Source organism: Scardinius erythrophthalmus, assembly GCF_964197995.2.
Source record: "Scardinius erythrophthalmus genome assembly, chromosome: 14".
Classification (NCBI taxonomy): Eukaryota; Metazoa; Chordata; class Actinopteri; order Cypriniformes; family Leuciscidae; genus Scardinius; species Scardinius erythrophthalmus.
This window is the reverse complement of record NC_138234.1, coordinates 861,423-880,785: the sequence shown is the minus strand read 5'-3', so window position 1 is coordinate 880,785 and position 19,363 is coordinate 861,423. Positions and strand designations below refer to the sequence as shown.

At 45.2% G+C, this 19,363-nt stretch overlaps 2 protein-coding genes across 2 annotated transcripts; both read right to left on the bottom strand.

Moving 5' to 3' along the window:
• Window positions 1-2,024: 2,024 nt before the first annotated feature.
• LOC308701582 (rho-related GTP-binding protein RhoA-D) lies at window positions 2,025-12,592 on the bottom strand (the record flags this gene model as incomplete). Its single annotated transcript, XM_081383935.1, has 5 exons — window positions 12,277-12,592; window positions 11,144-11,301; window positions 2,481-2,601; window positions 2,161-2,379; window positions 2,025-2,119 (listed from the first exon to the last, which is right to left on the bottom strand). The coding sequence occupies exons 2-5, from the start codon at window positions 11,297-11,299 to the stop codon at window positions 2,025-2,027; spliced, it is 591 nt and encodes a 196-aa protein (XP_081240061.1). The 5' UTR covers window positions 11,300-11,301; window positions 12,277-12,592.
• An 810-nt stretch (window positions 12,593-13,402) lies between these two features.
• Window positions 13,403-14,347, bottom strand: ora1 (olfactory receptor class A related 1; the record flags this gene model as incomplete). Its single annotated transcript, XM_081383934.1, has 1 exon — window positions 13,403-14,347. The coding sequence occupies one exon, from the start codon at window positions 14,345-14,347 to the stop codon at window positions 13,403-13,405; it is 945 nt and encodes a 314-aa protein (XP_081240060.1).
• Between the last annotated feature and the right edge of the window lie 5,016 nt (window positions 14,348-19,363).

The following is a 19,363-nucleotide window of genomic DNA, read 5'->3' as shown; positions in this document are numbered from 1 at the left end:
GCTCTATATGGAGCAAACGAGCTGTTCCTCTGGGTCCTAAAGCCAGTTCTCTTCAGTGTGCATTCAGATACACATGTAGACATTATAATATCATCATTTGGTAAAGTTTTAGCATTTTTAGTTTGAATTCTGAGCATTTTTATGTTTTTCTATGTGCACTGAAGCATTCCTCACACTCATTCCTGAGGGGGTCAAACTGACCCGAGAATGAAGGATTTGTTACTTTTATACCAAACTCCTTGAAGTCCATTTTTTGGTGTATTCGAGGTTCAAACGCGACAGAAGTCCTGGGGTCTTGGTTTTAAACATCGTCAGACGCCGGACTTGCCTGAACTCTTGGCGTTTCTCACCCGTTCAGCATCAGTATATCAGTTTAAACTGGACAACCTGAAGTTTCAATCAAGCTCATTTAAAGTCCCAATTTTACATTTATTTTGTCTGAGAATGAACAAATTCAACAGAATTAAGGAAAACGCCAGCAAAACTATAGTCAGGCATGAAAACAGGTCAGGGGTAAAAAAGGTGAGAAGGATGCGGCATATACCCCCCCCCCCCCCCAACATTTTGTGCTTTTTAATGTTAAATTCATCAATCTGGTGCAAATTAAACAAAGAAAAATTCAAAACTCTTTTAGTTACAGTGTCTGTCTACATTACTACTACAATAATAGTTATAATATTAATCCCATGATAGTAATAGCCATATTGCACTGAAAAAAAAGGAAACTTTCATAATTAGTTTTGTACTAATAATTTATATACTTGAAAGAGTATATTTCTATACTTCACATTAAAGATGTCAATCAAGAAAAGAACCAATGTGCCGCTGATCTACGTGTTTTATCGGGTGTCAGAAACAAAAACTAGCGCTGACTTTTTTTTTGACCAATGCATTACACACTAATTACGCACCGTCTAACCCAGCGCCGCCAAATAAGCAAAACAAAACGAATGGGCCGCCGATGTACGAGTTTTATGGGGCGTTAAGACAAAAAAACAAAACAAAAAAGTATGAGATGTATCGGCCCAAAAAGCACGTCGGTCCACGGGGAATCTCCCGGTAGTCCCGATGGCATTAGCCTACATGCCTGGACGTCACACAAAACAAAATCCTACCTGTAGCCTTTCACCATCCACTTATTTATCTGCTGTCGCATCAGGTGCCATGCCATCTCATTTCCCCTCTTTCTTTTCCTGTTTTTAGCCCCCGACAGCTTTTTTGCATTATCCGTCTTTTTCGACGCCAACTCACTAACTGTTACTCGTGCCTGCTCGCTCACAGCTCACGGCGCCCGCGCCCGCTATTATCCCGCCCACTTAAATATTCTGACATTGGCAACATCGCTGTCTGTATCTGACAGGACAGTTAACATTGTAAGCTAACTTACCTCAGGCTTGCTTTCCGACGCGCGGTTCTTTGCTCGGCAGTGTGTCCAGTTGTCAGACTCGCGGTGTAAAAGACTTTAAAAACAATTCTGCCCTACTTTGACTCGGATTGGCTGTCAGGTTTCGGCATTAGGAATGATTGTTTTTAAAGCTGCTAAGTTTATGGTAACTTTATAGCGGGTAAATGCTGGCCTTGGCCTTGGCCTCGGCACCCCCCGAGGCCAAGTATTTGATAAATATTGATATGATAAATATTTTCTCATCGAATCTGCACAAATCACATAGGTGACCCATTTTGGTTTTAGTGGCAACCTTGCCACTGTTGCCTTTGGCTTGCTCAGTTGGGGATACTTAAATTGATTAATCGATTCAACAGTGCTATTGATCTGCATTACCAAACGTGGATGTTTTACACCAGAAACAAACACTGATGAACTACTTTATTTAATACTGTGAAGCTGCTTTGATACAATCTATATTGTGAAAAGCGCTATACAAATAAAGTTGACTCGACTTGACTTGACTAAAACAGCGAATTTCGCCGAAAGGTGAGGAGTTTTCATGCCTGTATAGTGTACTTTTTTATTTTTCATTCGCAGAATAAAGGGGCAGGGCCTGGTTGAGTTAGTTAGTAGTGTGTTAAACATTTACCAAACACACTCTAAGCGCTCGACCAATCACAGCACACTGCTCCAGCCAACCAATCGGAGCACAGTGCTTTTCAGAAGGAGGGGCTTCACAGAGACAGGAAGTAAACAGAGCGTTACTGACAGACTGGGAAGAGAGGAGCTGCAACAGTGGAGAATATGAGGAGAATAATGTGTTCTGGTGCGCTTTACGACACGGAGGAGTGAGAAACGCACCTGCTTCATCTTGAAGAGCTCGCGGCGCGTGTGCTCGTCGTTCCGCAGGTCCTTCTTGTTGCCCACCAGGATTATAGGAACGTTAGGGCAGAAATGCTTGACCTCGGGCGTCCACTTCTCAGGAATGTTCTCTGACGGCCAGAAAGGTCAGAGTTGAGATGAAGCAGCAGCAGAGGTGTGTGTGTGTGTGTGTGTGATGTAGATGTGTGTGTGTGTGTGGGGCGAGACTCACCCAGGCTGTCGGGGCTGTCGACGGAGAAGCACATGAGGATGACGTCAGTGTCGGGATAGGAGAGCGGCCGCAGCCGATCATAATCCTCCTGTCCCGCCGTATCCCACAGCGCCAGCTCCACCTGGAACACACACACACGCCAGTCACATGGCACCCGTTTAGTCACACGCCATGCCAGTCACATGACACATGAGTCACGACACACGCCAAGATGCCTGTCACATGACACGCTCAGCCACATGCCACACCACGCCTGTCACATGACACACGCTCAGCCACATGACGCATGACACATGAGTCCCGACCAAGCGGGAACATTCTGATCTGAAAAATGAAGCCTACCCGGAAGTGCGAAAAACTGCAATACATCTAAACTCCGCTAGGGGCAGGTCCCAGAAGGGAGCAAATGTCCATAGCCTCCATGTTAAAATGTCCGTTTTCACAGCATAAATTCATGTTTTTACAGGTTGGTCCCATGGACTTTTATTGTATTTTTCGATAGCTTCCGAGTGCCTGACAACTGTGAGGGGGGTGAATTTTTTTCTAACTCGTTAGTTTAGATCGTATTTAGATATCAAATGTATGACAAATAAGGGCGTGGTTAACTTTGATTGACAGTTGATAAGGCAGCGCCAAGGAGAATGACAACATAAGAAGCGCCATTTTTTAACACAGTTGACATATAATACTACTGTTTCTGTATCATGAAATGTAGTTTTAAGAGTTTTTCAGGCGAGAATGTAGTTGTTTAAAGCTCAAATCTGTGGTTTATTTATAAAGAATTATGAAAATTGTATCCAGGTTGTGAGATCCAGCGATGATGACCGGGCGCTCGGCGCTCACGTACCCCGCCTGCAACAGCCTTTCCTCGGCTAGTCGTTCTGGCGTTTGCCGCTGACTCTGGCGTCTCTGTAGTGGTTAAACATGAGATATAATCCATCTTGTCTATATCTAACGGGCGATCTCTGGTCTCGTGAATCTATAATTTGTTCCCTGGCCAATCGTTTTGGCTGAGGGGAAGTTTCATAACTTTATAAGCTATTTAACTTTACCGTTGTATGGTTAGACTCGCGCTGACTTTGTATGTTTGACTGAATTGTTTGCTTTATTTGTATAGCTTCTTGTACCTTTTACTTATACTTTTATAATGGCTAATATTGATAAAACTGAAATTTAACAAAAAGAGACTGGGTTGAGTTTTGTCATTTTAAATTTTAATACAACGAAGATGATCTGTAATGTTGTTTACTGCAACATCTGTTGTTTAGTACAAATGCACATATTGCCTGGACCATATTAAAATGTTTAATATTTTTATATTATATTTAATATTGTTTGATATTTAATTCTGTTTTATATTTCGTTTTGTTATAAGTAGGCTAATGTTATATGCAGTGAATATAATCAATACGTGTTGCCTGAACCACATTTGTGTGGCTATAATGTTTAAGATTTCATTAAATTAAAACGAAAAAAGGCAGAGTGGTGTTTTATAACATATTTCGTTTTATTGTTGCCTAAAACATACACACAGAGATAACCGGAGTAGCAGAGCGAGCGGAGTGACACGCGCTGTTCCATTTGCAGAATAACCGGACTCGCGTCCTTTACCCATATATGGATTGGCCAGAAGGTGGGCGGGGTTAGGATTTCCCAAGAAATCGTTCTTCAGAAAGTCTATGGGTGACGTCACAGACGCTTTGTCCATATTTTTTACAGTCTATGGTCCCGACACATGCCAAGACGCCTGTCACGACACCCTCAGCCACACCATGCAAGTCACATGACGCACGCTCATCCGCATGCCAGTCACGTGACACACGAGTCACGACACACGCCAAGACGCCTGTCACATGACACGCTCAGCCACACGCCACACCACGCCTGTCACATGACACACACTCAGTCACATGACACACGCTCAGCCACATGACGCATGACACACGAGTCCCGACACACGCCAAGACGCCTGTCACATGACACGCTCAGCCACACACCACACCACGCCTGTCACGACACGCTCATCCGCAGGCCAGTCACAAGACGCATGACACACGAGTCCCGACACACGCCAAGACGCCTGTCACATGACACGCTCAGCCACACACCACACCACGCCTGTCACGACACGCTCATCCGCACGCCAGTCACATGACGCATGACACACGAGTCCCGACACACGCCAAGACGCCTGTCACATGACACGCTCAGCCACACACCACACCACGCCTGTCACGACACGCTCATCCGCACGCCAGTCACATGACGCATGACACACAAGTCCCGACACACGCCAAGACGCCTGTCACATGACACGCTCAGCCACACGCCACACCACGCAAGTCACGACACGCTCATCCGCACGCCAATCACATGACGCATGACACACGAGTCCCGACACACGCCAAGACGCCTGTCACATGACACGCTCAGCCACACGCCACACCACGCAAGTCACGACACGCTCATCCGCACGCCAATCACATGACGCATGACACACGAGTCCCGACACACGCCAAGACGCCTGTCACATGACACGCTCAGCCACACGCCACACCACGCAAGTCACGACACGCTCATCCGCACGCCAGTCACAAGACGCATGACACACGAGTCCCGACACACGCCAAGACGCCTGTCACATGACACGCTCAGCCACACGCCACACCACGCCTGTCACATGACACACACTCAGTCACATGACACACGCTCAGCCACATGACGCATGACACACGAGTCCCGACACACGCCAAGACGCCTGTCACATGACTCGCTCAGCCACACGCCACACCACGCAAGTCACGACACGCTCATCTGCACGCCAGTCACATGACACGCTCAGCCACACGCCAGTCACATGACACGCGTCCAGTCACATGACACGCGTCTAGTCACATGACACACGCTCGGCCACACACTCAGTCACATGACATGCTCAGCCATAAGCCAATCACGACACACGCTCAAGACACATGATACACGCCAGTCACATGACACACGTCCAGTCACAGGACGCACGCTCGGCCACACACTCAGTCACATGACATGCTCAGCCATAAGCCAATCACGACACACGCTCAAGACACATGATACACGCCAGTCACATGACACGCTTCCAGTCACATGACACACGTCCAGTCACATGACACACGCTCGGCCACACACTCAGTCACATGACACGCTCAGCCACACGCCAGTCACGACACACGCTCAAGACACATGACACACGCTCAAGACACATGACACACGCTCGACCACACACTCAGTCACATGACATGCTCAGTCATACGCCAATCACGACACACGCTCAAGACACACGCCAGTCACATGACACACGTCCAGTCACATGACACGCTCAGCCACACACCAGTCACGACACACGCTCAAGACACATGCCAGTCACATGACACACACTCGGTCACATGACACACGCTCAGTCACACGCCAGTCACGACACACGCTCAAGACACATGACACACGCTCAAGACACATGACACACGCTCAAGACACATGACACACGCTCAAGACACATGACACACGCTCGACCACACACTCAGTCACATGACATGCTCAGTCATACGCCAATCACGACACACGCTCAAGACACACGCCAGTCACATGACACACGCTCGACCACACACTCAGTCACATGACACGCTCAGCCACACGCCAGTCACGACACACGCTCAAGACACATGACACACGCTCAAGACACATGACACACGCTCGACCACACACTCAGTCACATGACATGCTCAGTCATACGCCAATCACGACACACGCTCAAGACACACGCCAGTCACATGACACACGTCCAGTCACATGACACGCTCAGCCACACACCAGTCACGACACACGCTCAAGACACATGCCAGTCACATGACACACACTCGGTCACATGACACACGCTCAGTCACACGCCAGTCACGACACACGCTCAAGACACATGACACACGCTCAAGACACATGACACACGCTCGACCACACACTCAGTCACATGACATGCTCAGCCATACGCCAATCACGACACACGCTCAAGACACACGCCAGTCACATGACACACGTCCAGTCACATGACACGCTCAGCCACACACCAGTCACGACACACGCTCAAGACACATGCCAGTCACATGACACACACTCGGTCACATGACATACGCTCAGTCACACGCCAGTCACGAGACACGCTCAAGACACATGACATATACAATACAGAATCGTTGGAGAGAGTCTATAACACAATATCACATAAATTAAACATAAACTGTTATTTCCTGTAGCCAGGTCTATATGTGTCGCGACTCGCGTGCCAAGTTGATGCTTCATCTGCAATACAGACTGGTTTACTCTCGCGTGTCACGTGACCAGACTATAATCGCAGCTTTGCAGTTTAAAAAATCGCATTTCATCATATCGCGATATTATCGCAAACTCAATTAATCGTTCAGCCCTAGCGTGTCATGTGACTGGACGTGTGTCATGTGACTGGCGTGTGTCTTGAGCGTGTGTCGTGATTGGCGTATGGCTGAGCATGTCATGTGACTGAGTGTGTGGTCGAGCGTGTGTCGTGTCTTGAGCGTCACATGACACACGTCCAGTCACATGACACGCTCAGCCACACACCAGTCACGACACACGCTCAAGACACATGCCAGTCACATGACACACACTCGGTCACATGACACACGCTCAGTCACACGCCAGTCACGACACGCTCAAGACACATGACACACGCTCAAGACACATGACACACGCTCGACCACACACTCAGTCACATGACATGCTCAGCCATACGCCAATCACGACACACGCTCAAGACACACGCCAGTCACATGACACACGTCCAGTCACATGACACGCTCAGCCACACACCAGTCACGACACACGCTCAAGACACATGCCAGTCACATGACACACACTCGGTCACATGACATACGCTCAGTCACACGCCAGTCACGACACACGCTCAAGACACATGACACACGCTCAAGACACATGACACACGCTCGACCACACACTCAGTCACATGACATGCTCAGCCATACGCCAATCACGACACACGCTCAAGACACATGACACATGCTCAAGACACATGACACACGCTCGACCACACACTCAGTCACATGACATGCTCAGTCATACGCCAATCACGACACACGCTCAAGACACACGCCAGTCACATGACACACGTCCAGTCACATGACACGCTCAGCCACACACCAGTCACGACACACGCTCAAGACACATGCCAGTCACATGACACACACTCGGTCACATGACACACGCTCAGTCACACGCCAGTCACGACACACGCTCAAGACACATGACACACGCTCAAGACACATGACACACGCTCGACCACACACTCAGTCACATGACATGCTCAGCCATACGCCAATCACGACACACGCTCAAGACACATGACACATGCTCAAGACACATGACACACGCTCGACCACACACTCAGTCACATGACATGCTCAGTCATACGCCAATCACGACACACGCTCAAGACACACGCCAGTCACATGACACACGTCCAGTCACATGACACGCTCAGCCACACACCAGTCACGACACACGCTCAAGACACATGCCAGTCACATGACACACACTCGGTCACATGACACACGCTCAGTCACACGCCAGTCACGACACGCTCAAGACACATGACACACGCTCAAGACACATGACACACGCTCAAGACACATGACACACGCTCGACCACACACTCAGTCACATGACATGCTCAGCCATACGCCAATCACGACACGCTCAAGACACATGACACACGCTCGACCACACACTCAGTCACATGACATGCTCAGCCATACGCCAGTCACGACACGCTCAAGACACATGACACACGCTCAAGACACATGACACACGCTCGACCACACACTCAGTCACATGACATGCTCAGCCATACGCCAATCACGACACACGCTCAAGACACACGCCAGTCACATGACACACGTCCAGTCACATGACACGCTCAGCCACACACCAGTCACGACACACGCTCAAGACACATGCCAGTCACATGACACACACTCGGTCACATGACACACGCTCAGTCACACGCCAGTCACGACACACGCTCAAGACACATGACACACGCTCAAGACACGACACACGCTCGACCACACACTCAGTCACATGACATGCTCAGCCATACGCCAATCACGACACACGCTCAAGACACACGCCAGTCACATGACACACGTCCAGTCACATGACACACGTCCAGTCACATGACACGCTCAGCCACACACCAGTCACGACACACGCTCAAGACACATGCCAGTCACATGACACACACTCGGTCACATGACATACGCTCAGTCACACGCCAGTCACGACACACGCTCAAGACACATGACACACGCTCAAGACACGACACACGCTCGACCACACACTCAGTCACATGACATGCTCAGCCATACGCCAATCACGACACACGCTCAAGACACACGCCAGTCACATGACACACGTCCAGTCACATGACACGCTCAGCCACACACCAGTCACGACACACGCTCAAGACACATGCCAGTCACATGACACACACTCGGTCACATGACACACGCTCAGTCACACGCCAGTCACGACACACGCTCAAGACACATGACACACGCTCAAGACACGACACACGCTCGACCACACACTCAGTCACATGACATGCTCAGCCATACGCCAATCACGACACACGCTCAAGACACACGCCAGTCACATGACACACGTCCAGTCACATGACACGCTAGGGCTGAACGATTAATTGAGTTTGCGATAATATCGCGATATGATGAAATGCGATTTTTTAAACTGCAAAGCTGCGATTATAGTCTGGTCACGTGACACGCGAGAGTAAACCAGTCTGTATTGCAGATGAAGCATCAACTTGGCACGCGAGTCGCGACACATATAGACCTGGCTACAGGAAATAACAGTTTATGTTTAATTTATGTGATATTGTGTTATAGACTCTCTCCAACGATTCTGTATTGTATATGTCTGAGCTTAGTTTTATACACAGACGTGTACGACGCGCGTGCTTTATAAACAACCGTATTCTGCTTGCTTCTAATTCCTCTGTCTCTCTCACACACACACACACACACACACACACACACACACACGACACCACTCGAACCTTACGAGAAATAATCTTTAAATAAAGTTCGGAAAAGTTGAAGCGAGTTACAAGGACATTCGCGGGCTTCATTGCGCAAGATATGAGATACGCGCGGTCTGCGTGATGTTACTTAAGTAGTGCGCGGCCTCGCCCGCCGGTATTTTACTTACAAATGTTCTACGAAGGCATGTCTTGGAATGCAGTTGGCTTATATATTAAAAATATGAAAATCACTGACAGAAGCTGCTTTCAATTTCAAATACTCACGTGCGTTTTGCGAAGAGCATTTGAGCATGCGGCTGTGAGCGAGCACGTGGTTAAATGTACGTTTGCATCTCAAAATGCTTTTATGACGCGAAATTACCGGTAATGTGACACAGTCAGATATTAAACAAACAGGACAAACCACATCTTATCATTTCAAAAGAGATGAACACGTTCAGACAGCCTACTCTTAAATACTGAAAGCACTCTTTGTTTATTGCTTGTAATATTTTTTTCCCTCTTTGTTATTTGATTTGAAGCTATATTTGTTAAAATTATTAACATGTAATTGTATTAATTTAGTTTTTTAATGTGTAATTATTATAAGTAGGCCTACTTATAATTATGTAATTAAATATTTTAAGTTTTATTAATAAGATCAAATAAAGAAAAAATATGTATCGGCTCATGAGGTGCCTAAAGATTCCCTTCCCTATTTTACAATGATTTATTGCTTGTTTTTGTTGAATAATAGAAAAGATAAAGAGCTCAAAAAATAATCGCATATTAAATCGCAATCGCAATATTGGTAAAAAAAAATCGCAATTAGATTATTTTCCAAAATCGTCCAGCCCTATGACACGCTCAGCCACACACCAGTCACGACACACGCTCAAGACACATGCCAGTCACATGACACACGCTCAGTCACATGACACACGCTCAGTCACATGACACACGCTCAGTCACATGACACACGCTCAGTCACACGCCAGTCACGACACACGCTCAAGACACATGACACACGCTCAAGACACATGACACACGCTCGACCACACACTCAGTCACATGACATGCTCAGCCATACGCCAATCACGACACACGCTCAAGACACACGCCAGTCACATGACACACGTCCAGTCACATGACACGCTCAGCCACACACCAGTCACGACACACGCTCAAGACACATGCCAGTCACATGACACACACTCAGTCACATGACACACGCTCAGTCACATGACACACGCTCAGTCACATGACACACGCTCAGTCACACGCCAGTCACGACACACGCTCAAGACACATGACACACGCTCAAGACACATGACACACGCTCGACCACACACTCAGTCACATGACATGCTCAGCCATACGCCAATCACGACACACGCTCAAGACACACGCCAGTCACATGACACACATGCCAGTCACATGACACACACTCGGTCACACGACACACGCTCAGTCACATGACACACGCTCAGCCACGACACACGTTCAGCCACACACTAGTCACATGACACACGCCAGCGCTGCTCACCTGCTTGCTGTCCACCTCAATGTCGGCCACGTAGTTCTCGAAGACGGTGGGCACATAGACCTCGGGGAACTGGTCTTTACTGAAGACGATGAGGAGGCAGGTCTTCCCGCACGCGCCATCCCCGACGATCACCAGCTTCTTACGGATCGCCGCCATCTCTGAAAACACATGCGCAGATTAATATCATATGTTCATGTTTCCCTGCAAACCAAACACAGGCCACAACCTTGGTATTGTTAATGCCCTAATCTAGAGTTTGAGCTACAGAAATGCCTTATATTTCATGTTAACTATATATTTATTTATATTTAATTTTTTCAATATTAAATTAATTAATAATTCAACATATACACACACACATACATATTAACAATATAACTATATTTTTATTTATAATCTAACTAAATAGAATGCAGCTTATTATATAAGGAGATTTAATATTTTAAATAATATTTTAATAATTTATTCATGAAAATTAACCAGATTTCCTGATCAAATATGACACACATTACAACAAAATAATAAATCAAGTGCAAAAATGGCACGCAAATTAAAGTCACACAATAGTCAACAGGCAATTTTTTTTACCATGTGAAATATTATTATTATCATTGTAATGAAATGCGCTGCTGCTCGTTAGATTTCATGAGATTCGCCCGTTAAATGCTGACACGTTAAAAATACTGACATGGAAAACCCAAAAATGAATGAAAACAGCACTGTTAATTCAGTTAGAGTTTCATATGAATGATGAACACGCAGTTGTTTTTAAATGTGTGTTTATATGCTGCTATCTGTCCGGTTTCATTTCAGGAATAAATGCAGATTCGTACAGCGCAAGGGTGAATAATCGTATTATTATGTCACTCACAGGGATTCGTTTCTCATTTACATAAACGTTTTTTGTTTTTGTTTTAAAAGTTTGTATTTATTTTCAATGTGCCAAACTGTCGCTGCGAAGCTAACAGCTACACCACCGGAAGTGATCGACTCTTCTCAGTAAAGTCATCATTCAAACCATCGGACATCAAGGACCCGACCCACTCTCTCCGGCAGGAGAAGTTTAATGAGAGTCTTGATCTTTTTTAAAGCTTGGAAAAGCGGAGGGGAAATCTAATTAAACTCGGTCTCACCGTCAGTTTAACTCGGCTCAAGTTTTCCGGGTCGGTTCAGTGCGCGCGCCTGAAGCCTGACACAACCAGACAAGATGGCGGCTGAACAATCAACCCGTCAAACTAAGAGTCCACAACAGACGCGTCAAAATAATAGTCCTCACAGTTCACTTTCCAACAGTTCGCTTATTAAGTGCATACAGTTTTCACATTCAAACACAGAGAATATATATAATAAAGTCTGAAGAATGACGGACAATGGAGGCTTTGTTTCTGAACTTTTACTCAGAACGCAGAACAGAAGCGCTGCTCACTCACTAGTCTTTCTTTATTTCCCGCTTAGGAACTCCCCCGCGTTAACCTTATAATTTCCGGTGAAAAATAAAACAGCAATTTCACCACAATTGTCAAGAGTCTGTGCGCTACACTATTATATAGTTTGTAAGCCAGCACTATTAGTTTAAAATTTAATAATACCAAGAGTTCAGCTTTTGACATTTGACTGCTTGCCGTCCTCTGTTTGGTTACCCTAAACTACCCGTCAAATAAAGAGTCCTCAACAGACGCGTCAAAATAAGAGTACTCACAGTTCACTTTCCAACAGTTCGTTTATTAAGTGCATAGAGTTTTCACATTCAAACACAAAGACAATATATCAAGTCAAGTCACCTTCATTTATATAGTGCTTTTAACAATATATATTGTTTCAAAGCAGCCTTACAGTGATAACAGAAGATTACAGTAACAGAGATTGTTTAGGCTTTACAGCAGCTCCAGAATAAAGTTATTGTCCAGCTAAAGTTAGTTTTGATTGATTCACTTCCATTGCAAAGATCATTAATTATTAACTTTGGGGCCTCTAACACGACACCTTTTTAACTGAAAACAGAAAACCTTTAATGTGCTCTGGCCGTTCATTTGTACGACAACAGTGTTTGGAGGCTCAAGAATGCAAACTTTGAAACAGGTTCCAAGGTGCAGGATTTGAAAAATTTTGAAAAACAAAACGTGAATCCATGAAAACGGCGACGGCGTGCACATACATATAATGTGTTTAGTCTATAGGCATGCGCGTTTGAATATATATGTGCGCAGGCGCGTAGTCTTTCTTTACAAACATAGAGTTTGTAAGCAACACCATGCTTAACTAGGACTCCGAGTTTTTGACGTCTGACTGCTTGCTGTCGTCCGCCGGGTCCGCGCTCGCACACACCATCCTCGCTTTGACCTTCTTGTTGGAGGAGATAATGAGGAACGGGCTGAGCGAGGCGTAGCATGAGGAGAAGAACACCCTCATGTCGGCCACCACCGCCGGCACCTGCGCCACCGTTAGCATGTAGATCCAGATGACGTTATCGATGCCGAAGAACACCGTGTACAGAACCACAAGCATCAGCACAGTCTTAGCGGCGCGTGTCTCCTTGCCCTGCGAGCGGCGGATGCCCTTCAGCTTCCGGCCATGCTTGTGGAGGAGCACCAGGAGGAACCCGCTGGAGCCTAGCATCAAGCCCACGAACGCAAAGTCACGCACCGACACGGCCACCCCGTTCGCCACGTAGGACAGGTTATCGCGGAAGTCCACGTGGCAGAAGCCCAGGTTGAGGGTGAACGGCGGGACGGTGCCGTTGCGTGGCGCTACGGAGAAGAAGGGTGCGGCGATACAGACGGCCATGTTGATGAGCCAGAGCGCAGCGAAGCCGGGGAGGATTAGCTGCGGGAGTCGAGGCTTGAGGCGGGAGAGCAGCGGGCCGGCCGCGGGGGCCACGCTAGCCGCCTGGAACACGCTCAGCATGCAGGTCAGGCACACGGACAGCGCGCGCGACACACGGTACAGGTATATGACCGCCTTGCAGCCGGCGTCGTCTAGCAGGTTCCTCACGCCGAACACGCTCAGGGTCTGCGGGACGCCACGGGTTAGCAGCAGAAGCAGGTCCGCGAACGCCAGGTGGCACAGGATAGCGTCCGTGGGTGTTAGCCGAGACTCGCGCAGAAGCATGTGTGCGTACGCTAGCAGCACCAGCGTGTTTGCTAGGATCCCCAGACCCGTCTGCAGCAGGAACGACACGCCTTTGATGGTCACGCACAGGTCCATGGAGCCGCGTAGAGACGTCTGAGTCGCGGCTCAATATAAAGCCCAATATAAAGCCTCGTCTGCACCCGCGGGAGCGACTCAAACCCACGGCAGAGGCGAGAGAGAACTAGGAGTGAAGAAGAGAGGAGAAGTGTCCAGCTGGGGCACGTCCTAATGACTCCAGAAGTGTCTTATAGAAAAAACGTGATGTCTAACTTGTAAGACTGGTCTTCGCGGTTCATGCAACCGGCCCCAGGGATCAGGCTCCTGTCAGGAGACAGATCAATGCTTCTCCTCTTCTCAGTTTGTTTTTTTCACCTTTTAAATTAATGTCACATTTAGCTAATCGTTTCGTTGTTTTTGACCCGTTTAACCTTGTATTTGAATAAATAAGGTTATTATGACACCAACAATTTACTTACCAGTGAAAGTTCACACATTTTGATAAGGAGCCTAACTGATGTAAAGTTCAAACAGGAATGAAATAAACAGATTGCGTTAGATATTTTGGTAACACTTTATTTTACAGTGTCCTTGTAACATATGTTACATGTATTTACTATTGTAATAAAGAGTAAATTATGCATTATTACATGCAACTAACCCTCAACCAAGCCCTAATCCCACCCTAACCCTATAGTAAGTGCATGTTGTTAATTAATATTACTCAGTACTTAAATGCAATATATAATTGTTTTGCTGAAATGTTTCACAAATGAAGATTTGGTTACACTTTATTTTAAGGTGTCATTGTTACAGTGTAATTATATATTTAAGTACTGAGTAATATTAATTAACATGTACTTACTATAGGGTTAGGGTAGGACCAGGGTTTGGTTGAGGGTTAGTTGCATGTAATTATGCATAATTTACTCTTTATAACTATAGTAAATACATGTAACATATGTAACAAGACACTGTAATATATAGTGATACGGATTCTTCATGTCATTCTAGTGTATTTTTGTGTATCATTTCGTTAACGATCAATCTATTTCCATTTTTAATAGCCTGACAGTGTGTGTAAGGAATGAAGTGTGTGTTGTTTGTGAGGAATGAAGTGTGTGTGTTGTTTGTCCTGTAATTGAGAGTCCTCAGGAGATAATTAGACAACATTAAGCTAATGAGGAGCAGGGGACGTGCAGGTCTGGGCTGGTCTGTTTTCTTCCCATCATTCCCTCGGGAGAGCTGTGTTTACGCCTGAACACACACGCGACACACACGCTACACGTGTGTTTAACATCATCACCCCGCGGACTGACCACACCCGTCGCACAGACACACACACTGTTCGTTAAGGGTTATTAGCAGGTAACAGATGCCTTCGTTTCTGGATGGCTTAGTTAATATTTAGTAATATTATAGATCTGGCTGCACTGACACTATTGGAAACAAAACTTGAACTGAATTGATCTGAATAATGACTCTATTGTGTTCTTAGCGCTGCTTTATGGCTGAACTGAACTCTGGTTGCATCTTTGATTCTGTTACCTTCCCGTTTATCATTGTGAAGCGGCTTTGAAACGATCAGAAGTGCTGCGATAGTCCCAAAGTCCCAAAACTGCTCCCAGAAATAAAGACAAGAGAAGAGATGGACATGAAGTTTTTAGCATAATATATAAAGCAAGGATTATAAATAAGGCAATAACAGCCAAATAAATAAACAAAATAAAGGCAATGTGGGATAACATGGGTAAAGTAACTTACTTTACCCATGTTATCCCACATTTCCTTTATTTTGTTTATTTATTTTCATATAAAAATAAATAATTTTTCATATCATATACTTTAAGTAAGGAGCATTATATGAAGGAACATTTAATGAAACCCTCCACTCGTCACACAGGCCTTTGATTCGATTTGCAGCTTTATCTTGTTTCACATTTGCTGTCAAGGTTATGAACAAACGTTCTTCTTGTAATGTTAATACGACGTTCATTCAAAGTTATCTGGTCTTTAATACTGTTCTCACACAAAAACATTATTTATACCTCAGCTGCAGAGCTATGTGAATGACAGTAATGTTTTCCAGTCAGTACAGAGACAGCACTTGTAAAGGTTTTAGATGATGTTGTAAAGGCTGCTGACTCGGTGACTCTGTTGCGCTGGTGCTTTGAGAGTTAAGAGCTGCATTCGATACTGTTGACCATGATGTCCTGCTCTCTCGTCTAGAGCAAGCTGTCGGCGTCAGAGGAACTGCTCTACGTTGGTTTCAGTCATACCTTAAAAATAGAAGCTTCTCCATCAATATAGGAGTTTGTCGTTCGGGTGTGGTCCCCCTGATTTGTGGGGTCCCCCAAGGCTCTATTGTGGCCCCTTTATTGTTTTCACTCGATATGCTTCATTTAGGCTCTATTTTTGAAAAGCATGGCTTGTATTTGCAGATGATACACAACTTTATTTGCCCCTGAAGCACACAGATAGCTTGGACTCGGCCAGTGCCTAAGAACTTTGAAACTGCAATTCATGCTTTTATTTCTTCTAGAATTGACTATTGTAACTAAACAATTCTTCCTTCGCTAGATTACAAATGGTCCCAAACGCGACTGCAAGACTCTTAACCGGTGTTCGCAAACGCAAATATATTACTCCTGTTTTAATGTCTTTACATTGGCTCCCAGTCTGCTAGAACAGACTTTAAAGTGCTTCTGCTTGTTTTTAAATGTTTACATGGCCTCGCCCCCTCTTACCTTTCAGACTAGTTGTGTATACACCATCCATTGAGAACTCTGACTTTGGAACAGTTAGCACACAAACTAAGTTAAAATCTAGGGGTGACCGAGCTTTTTCCAGAGCCGCACCTAAACTCTAACCCTAACCCTAACCCTAACCTAAACCTTTGAATAGTTTACCGATTCATATTAGAGCTGCACCAACATATTTTTAAATTAAAATTAAAAACGTATCTCTTCACTGTTGTCTATAACTTGTGATGTCCCTTGTTGTCTGTTGTTGTTTTATTTTATTTTTATTAATTGTTTTTGGTTTTAGAACATTATACAGCACATTGGTCAACTGTGGTTGTTTTTAATTGTGCTTTATAGATAAATTGAGATTGAGATACATCGTTCATGGAGTGTTACTTTTCAGAAATGTTTTAGCTGGACGTTCGTTTAACGTTTTTTTAAAAGTTTTTTTATCTCGTTTCAGAACATTCAAAAGTAACGTTTCATAATGTTTGCAGAATGATACAATGGAACATTCCTTTAAAGGTGCAGTGTGTAAGTTTTAGTGGCATCTAGTGGTGAGGATGTGAATTGCACCCGACAGAAGTTACAGTGGCGACAGGAAGTGATGTCGTCATCTGAGACAGCAGAGAGGAGCCAGTTCAGCAATGAGGTTTCTTTACAAAGATAAATTAAGAAATGATGTTTACTTAATTATTCAGTAAAACGATATGTTATTGCGAATATTATTGTCACTTGTTCATCATTGTGTCAGTGTTTTATTCGCTGACTTTAGCTCGCTTCTTTACATGAAGAACAACACAGTGACGAAACACGTTTATCCGCTCAGTAGACTTGTAGTCAAGACCGCCTAAACCGAGACCAAGACACTACCAAGACCAGAGGGTATCGAGACCAAGACAAGACCAAGACCAAGACAGAATAAGTCAAGACCAAGACCAAGTCGAGACCAAGACCGAGACCAAGTTGAGACCGGAGAAAAAAAAAAAAGACTAGTGTTGAAGCTTAGCTATAACTTGTATGAATTCAAGAACAGCAGCATATGGTTCAGCCACAGAGACAGACCCTGTCATGTGTGTGACTGTGAGCTCACTGTAAATGTTTTTGCAGACTGGGTGAGATCAACTATGTGAGCAATTATTGCATGACGGCTGTTAGTGCACTATTAGAGGATTGAGACTCCCTTAACTTTTGTGTATGTTGAGGACTGACATGACTGGTACTGACTGGTTCATCTGACAAAACATCAAACACCTCCAACACCATCTTGCTCCTCTAACAAGTGTCTAAAGAATGAGAAATATTTAACCAATTGAAATTATACTTAATGTGTAGATGAAATCGTAACAGCAAATTAAAGATGCACATATATAAACTTGGATTAGGCCTAATGTTTAGTCAACACAACATAGATATGCAGATGATATTTAAAAGACCATTTATTTAGTCTAACACCACCTTAAATACAATACTTTAATCAAACAACACACACACACAGATATCAAAGACACAAATTCATCTAAGCAAATGCCTGTCTATCTCTGCCGATTTCGGAGTATCAGACTCCAAATTAATCCATTCTGCAACTTTTAAATACATAATTAATTTTTTTAAAACGAAATTATATGCTTAAGTGCAGGATCCGAAAGTTGGTCGTTTTGTCGCTATGGTTACACACACACAACACACACACACACACACACCGTTTGGCGGTGCGCTCAAAGTCATCTGTCAGTTGTGCAGTTTCCCAAAATCTCCTGAATGAAGATAAAACCCATCATGTCACTGATATGTGTTTTTTAAACCAAGTGATCAAAGTGCTCGTTGCCGCTGCGATCAGTGGCGCGGATACAGTGTTTTCTCGTGTGGCTCGCGCACACACCGCACTGTCATCAATCCGGCGCGCACTTCAATCCGTTCCGTTGCGGATAATAATGTTGCATTATCGAACGTTGTGTCGTCGTGGATATTGTAATTGTATTGCTAAATCCCCCGACCACTATGTCGGTCTGAGACAGCGAGACCTAGACAAGACCGAGAGGTCCGAGACCAAGACAAGACCAAGACCAAAGACCGTCAAGGCCGTGACAAGACCGAGACCACGTAAAAGTTGTCTCGAGACCGGTCTCGAGACATACATCACTACCGTTCAGGGCCACCGTAGAAACATGTGGATGTAAGCGGACCCGCGGTGTGTGTAGAGAGAAACGCCTCATTCTAAGCTAATAAACACACTTCATTATGTAAGGTCTTTATACACCACTGAAAACATAGTTATGAATATGATATTGCATTTCTGTCCACAGATCCTCCTAAATATTACACACTGCACCTTTAACGTTCACTTAAC